The sequence below is a fragment of the Micromys minutus genome (genome assembly GCF_963924665.1).
Source record: "Micromys minutus genome assembly, chromosome: 21".
NCBI lineage: Eukaryota > Metazoa > Chordata > Mammalia > Rodentia > Muridae > Micromys > Micromys minutus.
The window spans coordinates 29,964,659-29,984,236 of NC_137956.1; the positions used below are offsets into that span (position 1 = coordinate 29,964,659).

A 19,578-nucleotide genomic window follows, 5' to 3' on the forward strand; every position below is an offset into this window, starting at 1 on the left:
GGGGCAAGGCTGCCGATTCAGGACAGGGGGCTTCTGTTTAAGAAAATGCACTATGTTATCCTCTGCCTCCCTGAGTCCCAGCAGGAAACAGTGGTCATAGCCAGTGAGCCTAGCATGAGAAGGGGAGACGGGGAAGCAGAGCAGCCATCTCCAGCAATGGAGCATCCTTGCAAGCATCACTTCCAGACCTCGGGAAGGACATGGGATGAAACAGAGAGGGAACTGATGTGATTCGGGCAGTAGAACGGAGGAGCAGAAATAATCCAGGCACACACTGAAGGCCAGGCCTCAGTGATGAACACTCAAGGCTCTACTTGGGACGGAAACGGGATGGCTCTGTCTGTGATGAACAGGAATCTTGGCTATGTGGCCTCCAGCATACTCAAGCAGCAACTTCAGTGATCTAAAATGTCACCATTTTAAACGCTGATTTAAACCAGAAAGACCATGGATTTGGGTTTTTTGTTTTTTTGGTTTTTTGTTGTTGTTGTTGTTGTTGTTGTTGTTGTTCTTTTTTCAGTGAGTAGTCCTATTACTAGTGTGTACTCTGAAGCCAGGTCTTGATAGCTGCTGCTAACTCTCCTTGTTCATAATTTTCCTGTGCATGTGTGTGTGTGCTAAGAAGTTAGGCGAACAGACTGCAATGAGTTGCATCTCTGTTCCTTAATTACTATTTATCATTTATTTACTGAGGCAGAGTCGCATCAGGTTTCCCAGGCTGGCTTTGAACTTACTCCCTACTGGTTCCACCTCTCAAGTGGCTCTGTTGACAAGGCCCACATTTGTTCAGAATTTCTAAGAAGTGGTGGAGAAAGAATTCTAGCACAATTTTATTTATTTTTTAATTTCCAATATTGGAAAGACATCAAAAAGTATATTTTCAAAAGAGCTATTACTCAAGAGCAAATGTTGACCATCTAGGAAAGCTGTAAACGTGATATAAACAGTAGGTGTGGAACAGTAGCCTTACTTAAAGGAAAGCATGTAAAGACAGAATCAGCCAGATAAGCAGTATTAGCTTCGTGAGCTTTGTTCTGATCGGTTCCCCTTTCAGATTTAGATGCTGTCTATCTGTCGGCCTCCAGTTATGAAAAATGACTTCTTCATCCCCACATTCAGCCACACTTCCTCCCCCACTCCAAGCTCCCAAATGAATCAGCTTATGGTGTTTGCCAATGTTGTTACTGAAGATGTTTGGGTTAGTGTAGATGAAACTGTTCCCTGTGACTCCATTTTCTCTCACAGAAGCTCCGTCTCCCAACCTCCGAGTCGGTTGCGTCATTCCCTTGTTTCCTCGGGGCTCCTGGTTCCTTACACCAGTCACTGCTTCTTCTCCTGTATCCTCCCAAAGTCACGCAGCTCACATTACCAGGCATCACCTTCCGAGGATTTTCTTCTGTTTCCCCAGAATTCCCTTCCCTGTTTCCTGGTCCTGAACCCTGCTTCTTGAGTCCTATGCTTTTGTTGATTTATGTTCTCATTTTAGAGAAGTTGCATCCTCAGGCATCTTCCTGAGGACTCCTGCATAGTGGGTAAGTCGGCCAGGACCTTGCTATATGTACAGACAGGATCTTATTCAGTATTGCTAAGGGCAGTAAACCACAACCCACAAGCCTAATCTGGCCCACAGACTGTTTTTTATTCATTTTGTGAATTAAGATGGCTTATAAGTTTTCTTTCTAGTCAAGATTTTTTTTTTTCAAAAGAGATTCAAGAAAGATTTTACATAGCCTAAGAGGCCTTGGTTGTTTATCATCTGTTGTTAACAGAAAAAAGTCTGCCAGCCCCAGTTTTAATTGGTTGGTAATTGGCCAAATGCAGAAGTGTACTTTGGAAGCTGTTTTCATTTAACTTTGGAGACTTCTCTTCCTGTCTCCGGCTTCCACTGCTGTGAAGAAACACAGTGCTCCCCTGCTTTTCAGTCAGGCGTGTTTGACCTATAGTTTCCTCCTGGAAACATCTAGAATCTTTAACTTTCAAATTCGTGGTCTGGAATTCCATAAGGGGCCACATGGTGCTGACCTTTTTCTGTTCAAAGCACTAGTTATCAGACTGAAATAGGTCTTTCTGGTCTAGGAGAACTGTTTTCCTGTGTCTTTGGTGATTTCCTCTTGGTTTTTCTGCTCTATCTGGAGTTTTTGTTAACTTGAGCTCACTTCCTGGATTGTACATCTGGTGCTATCTGTTTTCTAGCATATGATTCTCTTTACTAAATGATGTCACTGCGGAGGCCATCTCCCAGACTGTAAGAAGATGTAGTGTAGGAGCTGGCCTCTGGCATCTTCACTGCTTCCCCAGCATCAGCACCACAGCTGGCACTTACAGGAAGTTGATGAACATTGTTGATTGAATACCTTTTCATCTCTAAGAGCTGTGTCCTGTTTCTTTATAAAGTCTCATTCCTAGTTCATGGATAGGATATAGTCCCTGAAGTGTTTCTGATGCTATTACTGTAAGGGTTATATATATATATATATATATATATATATATATATATATATATATATATGTATATATATAACATTTATTTAATTTGTGTGTTGTATAGGAAGATAACTAGGTCCTGAATGAATGTGTATTACCAACATGAGCATTTCTATGTCAAGACCCCTGTGCCTCAGGCCCTGTGGGTGTGGCAAAGCCTTCCCTGGATGAGGCTCATAAGGAACACAAAATCTTCCTCAAGTTCATGTACAGATAGTAATAGTGTGTGCAGAAAGTGTCCACTGTGCCCCTCCCCTACCCTGATCTCCCAGATGTTTATAACTTAGAGACTGCTCCTACCAAAATTAGCTAAACCTGCCTCCTTGTTGACGAAACCACAAACCACATCTCCCTGTTCAGTGTATATAAAAGCACCCTGAGCTTCCAGGGTGCTGTTGCTTCTCCATCAGAAAGCTCAGACTACCCAGTGCCAGCATTTCTGTGCACGCTTCTCTACGTCTATTATTTCTGCATTCCATTATTGCCCTAGATAAAGTTCCAGAACCCAAGCCATGCCAAAGGGAGTATGTGTGTGTGTGTGTGTGTGTGTGTTATAAGGGTGAGGGGACAACTTGCCTCCATGATGGAGGTCCCAATATAGGACTCCTGGGTTGTTAGCCTTTGTGGCAAGTGCCTTTACTGCACCATGTTGTTTCTCTTTCTCTGTTGCTCTCTGCATCGTATGTAAGCTCCAAAGGCCTTTTTCTCCTGGCAGTTGTTTTAGTTTCTGTCTTTTGTGGTAAGACTCCTTCCCAAATTCATCTTTTCTTATGCGTAATCCATTATCAGTTGCAATATCAAAACTGCCTGAGGCTGAGTTGTTACAGTTTTGGAGTCTGGAAGCACAACTTGTTGGTCTTATAATAAAGGCCTCTCCCAGGCCATGCCAGGACATACGAGGTCACATGACCAAAATGAAAGCTGGAGATGGGAAAGAACTGGTCTCATAGAACAACTCTCATGATGACTCACCCATTCCGTGAAGCATCAATCCCTTCAGACTGGGAACTGAAACCTCAGGAGGCCTGACCCCTTAGTGTGAGCCCTACTCCCCAGTGAGACAAACGCACCAAGCTTTGAACCTTTGGGAAGATGCACTTAACCCATATCTAAATCATAGCAGCCTTCCAGGCATAGTTGCAGGTCAGGTGATAAATGCTGCCCTAAACTTCAGGCACATATGTGAAGCTGGTGTCACAACTACACTGACAGCTTTGTGGGCTCAAGGTCCCCAGATATGAGGAAATGCCCTTGCGAATCTGGATACCTTCCCCACAGAGACACCACCATCTTATATTCAGGAAGGCAAACTTAAATGCTCTTGTCTAGGTGTTTCTCCTGCTTCAGGAATCATAGTTCTCTCTGGTCCAGCCTAGTCAGAAAGCCCATATGTTGCCTGCCAGGGTAGGAGATTTAAGCTAAGCACTGTGGTGGGATGGGACTGGGGCAGATCTAAGGTTCCTTAAAAACAAACTCTCAACTGGTTCTGCTCTCTCCCATTGTTGAGCCCTGACACATAGAGTTTACTACTTCTCCATGTCCCAATTCACTTTGGGATTTGGCTGTCCTTATATCTTACCTTCTATTGCATCTGCTGCCCACTGGCTCTGGTTGGCTTTGTTTAACTATTGCTTTCTCTTTCACACACACACACACACACACACACACACACACACACACACGCACGCACCATCACTCCTGTGATCTCAACTTTATCTTTTTCCCCCTTTTCCATCTTACTCATTTCCAGAGGGAGTAGAAGTAAACCAGGAACTCTATCTGCCATGCTAAATTCACAGCCCTGAGTTGCTTCAATAGCCTCAAGATGAGGCTGGCAAAACCTCATACTTAGGGATGTTATCCAGGAAGAAATGTCAATCCCGTGTCCTTTAGGAGCTCTCACTTTCTTGGGGAAGACAAGGGAGGACAGATGAAATCATACACAGGCTATAATGGAGGGTAGGGTGAGCAGCAGGGGGTCACAAGAGGTTCTTGAGTGGAACGGAAGAGCAAGGGAGAGTTCACATGGCAGGCAACACTGGCGTTGTAGCCAAGAACAGCACAGAAGGGAAATAGCTCAGACTCATGGCCCATTTGGAAGGCATGAAGGGACCTTAGCTCAAAGTGTTATTTTGATTGACTGTTCTCCCCTGGCTGCTATAAAAGAGCATTGATTTCTCTGTGTGTGACCTGCTGTCAGATGAGCTAACCCATCAGAAAGGACACCTGACTGTCCAGGATAACCAGCAAAGCGGCAAGTGCGTCTTTGTCCTCCCATCCTGCTTTCCTCTAAATAAGAAACCAACATGAAGGTCACATGTATGTAAATTGCCCCCAGAGAGTCCCCCTAGGCCCCATTTCTTCTTAAAGGGGAAATACAATCACACGCCTTCCTCTGGAGAAAATGGGACACAGATGTATAGGGATGTAACATACTTTTCTTTCTTTAATACTTCACAAGTGTTGAAGGAAATGTTCTAATTTTAAGCCAGGTCTATTACAGGTCAGTTTCAAGAGCAGCTTAAGCATCCTGGGAAGCTTTGCATTCTGCCCCTAGAAGGATGCATCCGACCCTCTTTGCTCACAAACACAGGTATGAGTTTCTGTTGGCTCTGCCTGCACTGCTGAAGCTTCCTCGGTATCTCCTGGCTCAGGCTATGTCCCAGCTGCTGAGCCTGGGCTCACCGTGGTCCCTGGACTCTGCCCTCTAACTACTCATTCTTAACCTCGTTTGCCACTGTTTTGAGGAGCCTTTGGAATCTGTGACGCTCTCCGTGGCCCACCGAAGCTGATGGAGGGGTGTTCGCTGAATGAAGTGCCCTGCCTATGCATACTGCTCTACAGTCCTGCTCTGCTGTTCACACTGGCGTGGGACAGAGTGAGATGCCTTTCTCCCAGAACCCTATGAGAACAGCAAAACAGGAGCCATCAGCCTTCCAGTTTCCAGACTTAGCTGTGTCCCTAAGCTGTGCCCATCTGTCCTACTTAGGTTTTGGTCTCTGTGGTATAAACACTGTGACTGAAAGCAGCTTGGGAAGGACAGGGTTTACTTGGCTTATAGATTACAGACCATCAAGAGAAGCCAAGACAGAAACTCAGAGCAGGAACCCAGAGGCAGGAACTGAAGCAGAGGCCACAGAGGAACACTTACAAGCTTGCTTCTCCTGAGTTGCTCAGGTTGCTTTCTTATACATCCCGGGATCTCCTAACCCTGGGGTGGTACTACACACAGTAGGCTGGGCCCTGAACTGATCATCAAGAAAATGCCCTACAGAGTTGTCTACAGGCCAGTCTGATTGAGGTAGTTGTTCAGTTGAGATTTCTTCATTTCACATATACCTGATACATGTCTGTATCAACTTGACAAAAGCCAACCAGCCCACCACCCAGCCCCATCACCAACATGACTCCTGGTTGAAAGGCACCAGAGCATGAGGAGCCATCTTTACATTGTGGCACTTCTATTACTCTATGAACCACAAGCCCTTCCTGGTTCTTCTTTCCTCCTGTTGTCTAGTTCACCACAGTTCACTCTCTTTCTGTGTTCTCCTCTTCCTGATACTCTTTGGAGTTTAGAAAAATCCTGTGTTCTGAGTCCTTAGGTGCTGGCTCAGGTTGTCGGTCAACAGCTCTAACAGAGAGAACGCTCACCTTCACACATGCTTGCACTGAAAGAAGCCGCTTCTGGAGCCAGAAGCTGAATGGTTCTCTTTCCTTCTCAGCTACTTCCTTCCATCCTCCAGATCAGGGAACATCAGAGTTCAGGGTGGAGGGATCAAAGCGTCCAGGTTGTCCCAGAAATAGAAAATGCATTTGAGAGCTTCCAGTTTCCAGAAGAGCATCCACTGGCACAGTGAGAACATCTTTCAAGCTTCACTTTTAAAGCTAAAATGATGAGCCATTAAACATCTGTAGCCACCCAAGTAAGCAGCTTACCGTGATACATGGACCTGCTGCTTACAGATGTCAGTCACTCTGCGAGACCAGATGAGATCTGGCAGCCTGGAAAAAAAAATCAGTGTTGTTTACACACACACACACACACACACACACACACACATACATACACACACATACACACACACACACATACACACACACACATACACACACACACACACATACACACACACACATACACACACACACATACACACACACACACACATACACACACACACACACAGAGAGGGGGGGGGAGGGAGAGAGGGAAGGAGGGAGGAAGAGGATTGAGAATTTCTATGTTAAGTACCTAAATATGGCCTCACAACTACCCCCACTCATCACCCCGAGCTGAAAAAGTGCTTATAGCACTACCAAGTATCTGGCTCCATGCTAAGAGTTAAGTGGACTAAATCAAACTAAGTTAGATAGTGTGGAACTTACCACCTGCTCCAAAAAGCTTATTAAAACAAGAGCATCCCCTTTGTTCATCCTTCACGTTCATGCTCAATCTCCACCCCCATTCCCCACTCCCCCCACACCCCCACCCCTGTCCTCCTGAAGAACCTGTTTTCCATCAGTTTGCCCATGGCCTGCCTGCCCTCCCCCTTACTTTAAGCTGTCTCTTTTAATGACGCTCACCTCCATGCTCTAAAGGGGGATCTCCCATCAGTGTCCAGTCATGCTGCCTCTGATGTGATGAGCTGTCCCTTCTGTTGTTTCTTGTATCATGGTCCAGTCATGCTTCAACACACCTATCTTAGTTCTGTCTTAGGGGTCCACACAGATGACTGTGTTAGGGACATTAGCCAGCAAGCATCGAAAAACCAAACACAAAAGAAGCAAAAACATAATGAATAAGAACACAAGATGTAAAAGTAGCATGTGCAGATGCTGAAATTGTTATCAAGTGAAGAAACTGAAACATATATGTAGAAAAGAAAAAAGAAAACTATGACAATGTAGCAGATTTGTTAAAGAACCAATTACTACGAAAGCTTAAAAGTTCAGCGGTGACCCACTGAGACATAATAACCCTGTGTGGGCACACTAGCAACAGAATCATAAAGCACAGGCAGTGAAAGCAGAAGTTAGGAGAAAATATCAAATTCATAACTGTAATCAAATGCACATGAGCTCCTGGTCTTCGCTGGTACCAGGCAGAATACAAGATGAAAAGGCATTCAGGAAGGATACAGAACTGTTCTTCTGTGTCTAACTGAACTGTGTAAAGCTCAACAGCCAATGTAGGTAAATTTGTTTTTCTCAAGCACAATTGGAAAATTCAGTGAATCATACCCTAAACTAAGAAGCATAGCTCAAGAGACTTAAAGTAATTGAAATCATAGAATATATGGTCTTTGTTTCTAGTGGGTCAAGCTGATAGTAAAAGAGACAACATAAAAATATGAAGACACAAGAAAAAATTTAAATATATGAAACTGTGGAAATGAAATCGTGACCAATCAAAACATTGGATGCATTCAAAACACTGGAAAGGAGGGAAATATATCACTAAATGCTTATATTTGGATGGGAAGAAAAGGCACAAAGAGTAAAAGGTACCCACTTAAGTGAGGGAAACACAAAACTTTACCTAGTTTCTTGTAGCATGCTTGCCAATAGAGTACACCCCAGTTGTAATTAGAATCTAAAATATTCCCCCCAGGCTTGTGATTTGAGTGTTTGCTGCCCCGCTTGGTAGCACTATGTTTGGAGAGGTTGTGTAAACTTTGGGGAATAGAGGAAGTAGGAGACTGAAGATAGGTCTTTGAAGCTTCTATGTCTGCCATGCTTTGCAAACCCGCATGTGCCTGTCGCCATTAACTAAGCTATTCCACCACAAATTCCCACCTATATTGTCCAAAAAGCCTCTGAGACCTTGAACCAAAGTGACTCCTTTTTCCTTTGAGTTGATGGTGTTAGGTTTAGTCACAGTGTGTAGCCATGAAACAAGCAATACAAAAAATAGGTACCAGGAGTAAGGTTGTTTTCATAAACTTGATTATGTGATTCTTGGGCCCTTTGGGACTTGGTTTAGGGGAGGAATTACCCATGAATACTTTAAGCAGAGCCTCATGATTCTTATGGTGCCCATAGAAATGCCCATAGAAGAGTGTATCATAATGACTGTCTTTTTAAGATTTTAGATGCCAAAGCTTTAAATGATTTTGCTACTGAATTAGTAAGTGTCTTAAAAAACGTGTATTTCATAGACAAGGTTTTAGGAACATTACAAAAAATAATCAATAAAATCTTAATGATTTCTCAGCCAAAGGTATTCTTGTTTACTTGAACTTTGAATCATACTTCATCATAAATGAAGCCCCAGAAAAGATCTTTTAAATAAGCATTACAGTTTACTAGTAAGATAATATTCAGACTATCTAAAGATCAGAAGTTACTTTATTACAACCCCATTTTTTGTTTACTATCACAAGAAAATGTGAGTGAAAAATGAAATAAATTAAAATATATGTGTATATTCATTGAACTCCTTAGTCATAAGATGAGCTGAATTTGATAGATTTAGGATAAAAATGTCTCAACTGTGTTTTAGCAATAATTCTTGAAACAATTTTGAGATGATGATACACAGGCTCAGGGAAAATTATAAAGAAGGGGCAGAGAGATTATAAAAGTCAGAATAGAGGTTTGCTCTGAAACCTTGTCTCCTAGAAGTGTGAGGCGCTACACCTATTAACCATGCTTTTTAGGTTTTTTAAAAGACAGCTTTGTAAACAGAAGAGCTGTCTTGAAGCCCTGATTGTCTTGCTTTAAGAGGAATTTTAACCTAGAAACATGGCTGTTGCTGTGGCAAGAGATTACATCCAAAGATAGGATCCAGCAGGAATGCAGACAAGCCCTCAGTACACACATTCAATCCCAACAATAAAGGGACGCATTGCTTTTGAAATATAAAGAACTCCCACCAAGACACTTACCCCAGCACCTGTAAGAACTTCTAATTCACGTGGGAGGCCTAAAGCAGGAGCAGGGGCTATCTCAGACTACATAGGCAATATAGTCGAGATACATGCCTTTGGTTCCCTTTCCCCTAACTGGGCTGCCTTGTCTAGCCTCAATAAAAGAAGATGCACCCAATCTTTCTGCAACTTGATATACCAAGGCTGGTTGATATCCATGAGAGGCCTCCCTTTTCTGAGGGGGGGGGGCCACATGGGGATGGAGAGGAGACATAAAAGGGAGAGACTTGGAGAAAAAAAATGGGAAGCTGTGATCAAGATATAAAGTAAATAAATAACTTGGTTAATTTTTTTAATTAAAAAAAAGAAATTTCAGATGTAGACAAGACCTTGGGGTGGAGATGGATTATACCAGTTTGTTCTTGTTACATTTGGCAAAGACATTCTAAATTTTGCTCATGTCCCGAAAATTTGAGTGAGGCCAAATTCAGAAGTAATGGACTAATTAAGTTGGTAAAGAAAAGGTGAAGTTAGGATAATATTCAGCTTACTGCTGAATGATTTTATATAGGTTTACAGTGAAAATTAGAAGCAAAAAAGCAGAGCAGAATGCTGTGGAGCTAATGAGAGTTAGCCAGAAAAAGTACTTGTCTGAGGTTCAAGAAAAAGGGACCATAATTAAAGAGTTTGTGACCATTAAAAAGTAGTCAAAAAGTAGCTGGGGCAGTAGGAAGGATAAGTCATTTTAGGATTTATCGTGACCTAATGCATCACAGGTTCCAGGTGTAAAAACTACAAACGTCATTGAGATATCTCATTTTTATGTGTCCATGAACCTGCTCACACAGAGCCTCTAAGAAGTGTTTCCCTGGGTTGAGCCACACAGGCTCTCATAGACTATGGCAGCCATGGTCCATGAAGGCCAGGGGGCCTGACTCCTGTGTAAGCAGGCTGCAGAACTGGATGTGATCTCCATGGCAACACACAGAATGCAAGTTACAGATTCATGTAGGCTTCCACCAAGATTCCATGGGAAGCCTGTGAAGCTAGTCAGTGTGCAGAGGGTGAGAGTCTATGAAGGAAGCTCCTAACAGGTTCCTGTGTAAAACTGTACAAAAGTTTGCCTAAGATTCTAGTCACATGAAATATCTGTGAGCTTGGAACTCATATCATGCTACCACATACCCCTAGTATCAAACATGAACCTATGTTTCGTTTTTGCTGTTTCTACTAACAGGTTTCAGTCTTGCTTTAGCCCCAACATTCCTTCCATTTTGAAATGGGAATATTTACTCTGTCCAATTGTATATTAGAAGAGTGTGATTTTTTCTTTTTATTTGCACAGGAGCTAACCTAGCTAAAGAGACTCTGGGCTTAGACCTTTGACCAGGACTAGAACAGTTACGACTAAGGGGACTTTTGCTGATAGACTAAATGCATTTTGCGTTGTAAGATTATCATAAGCCTTGAGATAACAATAGTATTTAAATTGGTTGTTTTGACTTTGAAATGCTCTACATGGGCTCATATTTTGAATATTCAGTCCTCGGTTTTGATGGAGTTATTTTGAGAAGTCTGTGGACTTTGGGAAGCAGAGCCCAACTGGAGAAAGTGGATCACTAGGCAGGGGAGACAGGGTGCTATCTCTGCTTGTTTGCTGTCTTGCTTTCTGTTTTTAGTCTACTGTGATGTGAATAGTACCTATCACACACTTTCGCCATCAAGCATTGAGCTATTCTGCCATTTCTTCCTCATCATGATAGTCTGAAACCCTCAGAAATGATGAGGCAAATACACCTTTGCTCCTCTATACTGTCTGTGTCAGTCAGTTTGATTACAGCATTGGAAAAGTAACCAGCAGAAGTTGTAAGATAAAGATCACCACACAAATACAAATATATGTTAGTTATATATATATACATATATATATATACCAAAAATAACTTGAAAAACAAAAATATCATGCCATTAAAATTGATTGAAGAAATGAACTATTTAGATTGAGTCTCACTAAGTATGTATAATTTATGTCTGGAATTATAAGCCAATGAAGAAATCACAGGAGGAACAAATGGTGTATTACCATTTTAGTAGACTAGAAAACACTAAGGTTTAGTGTATGATTTTGAATTAGGCTAATGATAGACTGAGTAGACAGGAATATACATGAAGTGAAATTATTCACAAAGAACACAGAGAGATTCTAATAAATCCCAGAGAGAGTAAGGTGTGGGGGGATCCCTACTTCCAGTAGGAAAGCTGAAAGAAACAGAAATAAAGAGGCACAGATGATTTCCATAACTAAGAAGAAGAAGAAGAATTTTCCAGATCTGATGAAAGACACTAATGCACATATTAAAAACATCCCATTTAAAGAATGTAAATTTAAAAATTCATATAGATAAAGGCAAAATATGAAGCAGCAAGAATTCAGATTGCTTCCCCTGGAATGACAGACTTACACAGTAACTCCTCAACAGCAACAGGACAGGACAGGAGAGCTATAATATGATAACTTTGAAGAAAGATAATACTTCAACCATTTATTTTATACCCAGTGAAAATCTTTCAAAGTTATAATTTAGAATGAAGTCACCCACTTAAAGCAAATCCTACTGGGTATATTCTGTCTGATGGATGGTGTGGGAGTTTGAATATGTTTGGCCTATAGGGAGTGGTACTATTAGTAGGTGTGGCCTTGTTGGAGGAAGTGTGCCACTGCGAGGGTGGGCTTTGAGACCCTCCTCCTAGCTGCCTGGGAGACAGTCTTCTGTTTACCTTCGGAGCAAGATGTAGAACTCTCAGCTCCTCCAGCCCCTTCACTGCCTGGATGGTGCCTTGCTTCCTGCCTTGATGATAATGGACTGAACCTCTGAACCTGTAAGCCTGCCTCAACTGAATGTCTGGTATAAGAGTTGCCTTGGTCATGGTATCTGTTCACAGCAATAAAACCCTAACTAAGACAGAGGGCAGTTCAAGACAGATAGATTGGTGTGCAGGAAGAAAGTGCAAAGACAATAGGAACTGTGGACATAAATTTAAACGACCAATGACTACATTAAACAAGACAATAAGGTCTGTCTTAGAACAGACAATATTCCTGCACAAGCATCATAACCAAGAAGCAAGTTGGGAGGAAAGGGTTTATTCAGCTTACACTTCCACATTGTTGTTCATCACCAAAGGAAATCAGGACTGGAACCCAAGCAGATCAGGAAGCAGAAGCTGATGTAGAGACCATGGAGGAATGTTACTTACTGGCTTGCTTCCCCTGGCTTGCTCAGCCTGCTTTCTTATAGAACCCAGTCTACCAGCCCAGGGATGGCACCACCCACAATGGACTGGGCCCTCTCCACCTGATCACTAGTTGAGAAAATGCCTTACAGCTGGATCTCAAGGAGGCATTTCCTCAAGGGAGGCTCCTTTCTCTGTGATCACTCCAGCTGTGTCAAGTTGACACAAAACCAGCCAGTACAAGGTCTAACAGGAAGGAGAATATATATATATATATATATATATATATATATATATATATATATATATATATAGCAGCCACAACAATAACAAGTAAGTTAGGAGGGTGCCAAATTGAGCGCCAGAACCCTGGAGCTATGTTAGGAGCAAGGAAGTAATGAGCTTTGTTTCCTTTGGTTGTAAAACTGCAAATTGTGTCTACTTTAAGAGACAGAGAGAAAGAAATAATAAAAATCTGAACAGTCAAGAAAAGAATAAAAGAAGCATAGGCTGTGTGCAAGAAAAATAAAATCCAAAATAACATGATACCTTTTAAATGCAAATACATCACAATAAGTAAGTGAATTTAACACTCCAGTTTAAAGTACAAGATGGCCAAGCTTGCCTGAAAATGTCTTAATGGGCTATATACAAAGGCTTGCCTTCTAAAAAATAAAATGTATAGATACGTTGAAATTAAAAAGTGGAAAAATTGCAAAGTGTGGTGATATATACCTTTAATCGCTGCACGGGGGGGGGGGGGGGGCAGAGGCAGAGGCTGATGGATTTCTGTGAGTTTGAAGCCAGCTTTGTCACACAGAGAGTTCCAGAATAGCCAGGGCTACACAGAGAGACCCTGTGTTAAAAAAAGAAAAATGTAGAAAACTGCATATGCTGCATTTATGTTATTATCAGACTAAATTCTAACACAGTCTTACTGAGCAATAAAAAGCCTCATATAAAGACACATGTTATAAATGTGTATTCAACCAGTCACATATATTAAAATATGTCAAGTGGGGGGATACCCAGGGTGGGGCTCCACCCTTTGAGAGAAGGGGGGCTGGGGGGAGGGACTGATGAGAGAGGAGATGGGAGTCAGCAATTCGGATGCTAAGGAATGACTACATAAATAAAACACATCAAGTGAAAGTTTAAAAAAGAGAAAGAAAAGGAAAAATAGAAAAATGCATAATATTTGTAGGACATTTTCTAGCTTTTTGTGACTAATACCAATTTTTGTGACACAGATTCAGTAATAATAGATTTAAACAAAGCCATCACCCACTTTGCCTAAATGGGCAGCTCTAAGCATCCACAGCATGAACAGACACACTTCTTAAGCATTTCTCCATCCTGCTGGTGGACCAGCACAGAAAGTACGTAAAGGAAGACGTACATTTCAAGAGACTGGCTCCACTTTCACGTGCTCTGTGAGAACAGTAGAACTAAGCTAGAAATTAATGCCCAAAATATAGTGCCCCCGAAATCATGATACACCTGGAAGAAGAAAAATGTTCCCAAATAACTAATCAAACAGGCATCACAGCGGAGATTAGAAAATGCTTTGAACTGAGAGATCACGAAAGCGCAGATATCAAAAATTCGTGAGGAACGAGGAAAGATGTGGAGTGTTAAAGCCTGAATTGTGTATTTTAGGAAATGAGACAAACTTCAAGTTAATTAGCTGGGCAGACACCATGAGAAGTTAGCAAATGAACAGCAAGGGAGTAGACGGGTAGAGTCCATAAAAACAAGAAAAGAAGTTGGTGAGACAGAAAGCAAACATTTAGTAGAGAAAAATCAATATACCATGGGCTGACTCTTTGGAAAGACTAACAAAATAGCAAGCCAAGCAGTCCTGTGAGGGAAAGGACTGGGGCTCCAGTGTGAGGAATTTAAAGGGCCTGCATTGCAGAACTGTGTGCTGGTAAACTGAACACTTTAAATGTAATGGGGGAAATTTCTGGCAAAGAAATGTAAGCTGTCGGAAATCATAACGAAGAAATGAAAAATCCGAATCATCTTCTAACCACTAAGAAGATTAAATCAATAGTACAAATTCTTCATGCAAATTACAGGCCTGCCTCGTAAGATTTGGTTATCAAGGTGAAACAGCGAACAGGATCCCCAGAGCAGAGAAAAGAGAGAGGAGGAAGCAGAGAGGGAGAAGAGAGGGAGCAAGGGGGGGGGGTGTCTCACTGGTGAGGTCACGCCTTCATTTAGAATGCAGAGGAGTGGCAAAGCCTTGGCAGAGAAACCTGATTGGAAGAGGTGTAGCCCCGCCTCCATTCTAAAAATAACCAGCAACCAGAACCCCTCAATACACAGGAAGATAAGACAAAGTTGGCATGGTGTCACCTTAATCCCAGCACTCAGGAAACAGAGGCAGGGTGGGTCTCTGTGAGTTCCAGGCCAGTCTGATCTTGCATAGCCCAGTATACGTAGTAAGCTCCAGGCTAGTAAAAATGAGACCCTGTCTGCAGGGAATTATTATAAAGAAACAAATACTGAAATACATGGATAAATTGCACTTTACTTGGGACTGGAGAGATAGCTAAATGGTTTGAAGCACTAACTGTTCTTGCAGAACACACAGGTTTCAATCCCAGTACCCACAACTGTCTCTGACTATAGCTCAATGCCCTCTTATGGCTTCTACAGGCACATACATGGGTCTCTCTCTCTCTCTCTCTCTCTCTCTCTCTCTCTCTCTCTCTCTCTCTCTCTCTCTCTCTCTCTCTCTCCCTCTCTCCCACACACACACACTATTAAATAATAATAATTAAAAAATAATCTTAAAATAATAAGATACCTTGCCTTACCTGAGATTGCTTCAGGAATGCAGTGCTAGTTTGATTAGGAAATTAATCAGTGCTCTTCCCCAATGGTAACTGACCAGGGGAGAAAACTACACAATAGCTAGGGAAGCATTCACAGTACACCCACTCTGCTGGGTAGTTTTATGTCAACATGACACAAAAGCTAAAAGAAAGTGCCCATAAGGCAAGTCGGTGAGGTGTTTTAATTGTTGATTTTAGGGGGAGGGTCCAGCACATTGTGGGTGTTTTCACCCCTGTGCTGATGGTCCTGGGTGCTGTAAAAAAGCAGGCTGAGCCAGCCATGGAGAGCAGCCATTAAGCAACACTCCTCCATGGCCTCTGCATCAACTCCTGCCTACAGGCTCTTGCCCTGCCCTTGTTCCTGCCCTGACTTCCATCAGTGACAGACTGTCACCTGGAAATAGAAGCAGAAATAAACCTTTTCCTCCCTAAGTTGCTTTGGTCATGGCGTTTCATCACAGCAATAGAAACCCTAAGACGTGCAGTGAAACCTCTTAAGCCAGAAGTCACGGGGACGGTCTCTTTAGTAGTGTTGGGATATACAGACTCGGTCTCTTGAACCAGTTTGTCTCTCATCAGATAAATCCATGTAGGCTCCCAGGCTCTGTAGGCAATATTTACTGCTAAGCAGCTCACTCTACTCCCTTCCCATCACCCTCCCTCCACCAGCCTTCTCTTTCGTTGGCTGCACATCACTTCAGAGTCACCTCGAGCCTACACAGTCAGGGCACATCCCACCACCACCAAACCAGCTGCGTTCCCAACTCCCTCTATCCCAGTTTGCTCTTCATTGCTGTGGTAAACACCATGACCAAAAGCAATTTGAAGGAAACGGTTTATCCTTTCTTAGGGATTATATATATAGTCCATCACTGAGGGAAGCCAAGGCAGGAACCTAGAGGCAGGAACTAGAACAGAGACCATGGAGGAACACTGCTTCCTGGCTTGTCCTCACTTTGCCTGCTTTCTTATACCATGCGGTACCACCCACCTAGGAGTAGCGCCGCCCACAGTGGGCCAGGCCCTCCCATATCAAATATTCAGTCAAGAAAATGTCCCACAGACAAGCTCTCAGTCTGATCTGATGGTGTCAGTTCCACAATTGAGGTTCTCTCTTCCCAGATGTCTCTAGTTTGTGTCAAGTTGACAAAAACTAACCAGCATGCCCTCCCATTATTTTCTGATCCCAGAAATTCCTTCTGGGAGACAGCTACAAAAATATAGTGTCTACAAAAAGGCACCTCATGGTGTTGACCAAACACATCCTGATGCCAGTTGTCCTGTGATCTGCTGTCTGAGCTCCACCCTCACAGCTCCCTCTCAATAAAGCTTCCACTTTGAGGCATAGAAGACACTGTAGGGGAAGCACAGGCTCACTGAGGGAGGGCCCTGGCCCTTTCTTGAAAGCTCTTGACCCACCAGGAGGGCCCTGCAGGGTCTGCTCCCACTCAGGATGGAGGCGTAAACCCTGAGCAACTGCCTACACTGTACTACCAGGTGACAAGTGTCTACCCCTATTCTCCCTAGGAATGTACCAGGTGATCGAGGGCATCATCTCCCCGGTCAATGACAGTTATGGGAAGAAAGACCTGGTGGCTTCCCACCACCGAGTGGCCATGGCCCGGCTGGCCCTGCAGACATCTGACTGGATTCGGGTGGACCCCTGGGAGAGTGAGCAGGCGCAGTGGATGGAAACTGTGAAGGTGCTGAGGTAACAGGGTGGTGGTGTTCACCTGCAGCGTGAAGAGATGGGGCAGTGCTGAGGTGGGCCCAGCTGAGACCAGAGAAACGCCTCTGCTGACAGGGAATGAGACCCGCAGAGTCCCCTTTGCACACAGGTTCCTGAGCAAAAATGAGGGAGAATGCTCTGCCATTTAGGAGAGTCTTGTGTCTGAGGATTACAGCATAGGCCCTCTGTCCCCCATTTAGCAGCCCTGTGACTTTGAACAGGTTACTTAACCTCTCTGAGACCTCTTCATCACTTGCAAAATGAAGACAGTATAACCGAAGGAAGGTTTTTAAAACCTTCCTGGTAGAAAACTAACAAATTGCCTTCCGTAACTGGGACCTTAAATTTCCCGACATTGACAAGTTTGAAAGCAGAACCAATATAATAAGCTGTCTTTCCGGCTTGTCCGCTAGACATAGACTTTAATGTAAAGAGAAAGGGGTTATTTTAAGAGTGGAAATCATTACTCCGGGGTTATCTTTTTGTCTTAATAGCATTCTGCATAGTCCACACAGCTGTTTGAAAGCCCTGGTCCAGCCCTCCACATTACGACAGCTGTCCTGGCTGTCAGAGGGGAGTAAGGCTGATCTGTTTCATCACTGGTGACAGGCTGCTCTGTGAGAAGGCACTGGAGTGCTGTGACCTGTGCAATCATACAGGTCCGGCACCTTCTGTTAGGGAAGGGACCACAGCGAGTATTCAGCCACTCAGTGCCACCTCAGAACCTGCTGTCAAGTGGATAATATAAACGTTTGGTAACCATGTAGATACACGCTCTCTTCTTTTTAACTAGCTACTGGCATAAGCCAGATCTCTCACTCTGAAGGCACACACCTAGAGCATCCTTCTAAAACATTTCTCACCGTTCTCCTGAGCTAATCACAAGGAACAAAAGCAAGGCAGCAGATTATCCAGCCAATCATTTGGCTTTAATAAATACTCAGGAACTAGTGCTTTCTCCCCTTCCCTGCGAGAGCCACAGCCACGGTTGCCTGGAATGTGCTTTGAAGCCAGATTTAGCTGAATGTGAGAAAGTGGGTTGGCCTCTCAGAGCCTCAGCTCCTCACCCACTAAAGTAAGACTATCAGTGCCTACCTAGCAGGACAGGGTCTGGTTTCGATGAGACGGTCAGACAAATGAGCTGGTGGCTAGCAGGTGCTAATGTCACCTGCCCTCCCCACATCTGTAATGCTGGCTGTGGTCTTTCCTCAAAACCTGAACACCATTTGTGGACACATAGGAGATGGTATGGTAGTTTCATGGTACTTATGCTGTAGTCAGCAGATGTGAGCAGAGATATTGCAAAAAACAGGCTTTCCCCTTTCCCCTGTGCCCTTTCGTCAAATGCTTCTGACACTGGACACACAGCAGACTTCCTAAGTTCACAGCCCAGGTCCCTCACCAAAGGCTATGATCCTTTGGTTTGGGTGATGATGGGAGAGATTCATATTTCTGTTGCTCCTGGTGACTCTAATATGTGTCTAGGCTTGAGCCCCACAGCTTCAGTCATTGAATGAGAGAATCGGGACTCTGGTCGATGCTGAGATTCACTTAAAGAGCAGTTGACACTGGTCACAAACGTGGCTGCCAAAATCACTTAGAAGACTTTCTTTGAGGATCTCTCCAAGTCCAGGGCCTTCAGATTTGCTGGTGTGGACCCTAGCTAGCCACAGATACCTATTTAAAGGTCCCGGATGATATCTGCTGTGCTGGTGTGGTTGAGACTTACCAACTGAGCCAACGGTTTCTTTAAATGGATAGCTGATTAAGATTTTTGTTTTAAAGATTGAAAAGTGGCCTAAAATTATAAGTCAAGTGTTTTTTTAGAATCATGGAAGACATCATTTCCAGCATGAGCTGCATTTAATGTCCTCTCAATAGTGGTCACACTGGATCCTACAACAAGCATGGCAAAGGTCCCTGTGACACCAGTTCCCCGAGGGACATATGGGAGACATGTTATCCTGATGCGTGGCTTACTGTTTTGCTGATGCCATGACGTCTTTTAACAAGAGAGCCTCTGGTGACTGAGCTTGTCACTTTTCCCTTAGAGTGGGAAATAACCAAAAGAAACGATTTGACAAGAGATTGTACTGTGGCTCACACTTGGAAAGCTTTCAGCCCAGATCTGGCATAGCTATTTCTGGCCCATTGTGAGGGTGTGGTGGAGCCAACTTACGTATTTCATGGTGGCCAGGAAACAGAGAGACAGGGCCCAGAATAAGGTCCAGGGCCCCCAAAGACTTATCCCCAGTGACCTATTTTCTCCAACTCAGCCTCGCCTCTCAAACCTTCAGTCAACCCCTGAAAAACTACTATAAAATTCAACCAACCAATAGTCATCACTGGTTAGATGAGAGCCCATCTTTCAATGACTGGAGCTATAGCTAAGGCCTGAGCCTTCAACATATGGACCTTG

The 19,578-nt window shown here is 43.4% G+C and overlaps 1 protein-coding gene across 1 annotated transcript in view; it reads left to right on the forward strand.

The window, feature by feature from the left end:
• Positions 1–19,578, forward strand: part of NMNAT3 (nicotinamide nucleotide adenylyltransferase 3) — a 101,411-nt gene that overhangs the window by 72,264 nt on the left and 9,569 nt on the right. Inside the window, exon 4 of the mRNA XM_080933955.1 lies at positions 16,958–17,141. Within this exon, the coding sequence (XP_080790081.1) occupies positions 16,958–17,141 (184 nt within the window). The remainder of the gene's footprint in view (positions 1–16,957; positions 17,142–19,578) is intronic.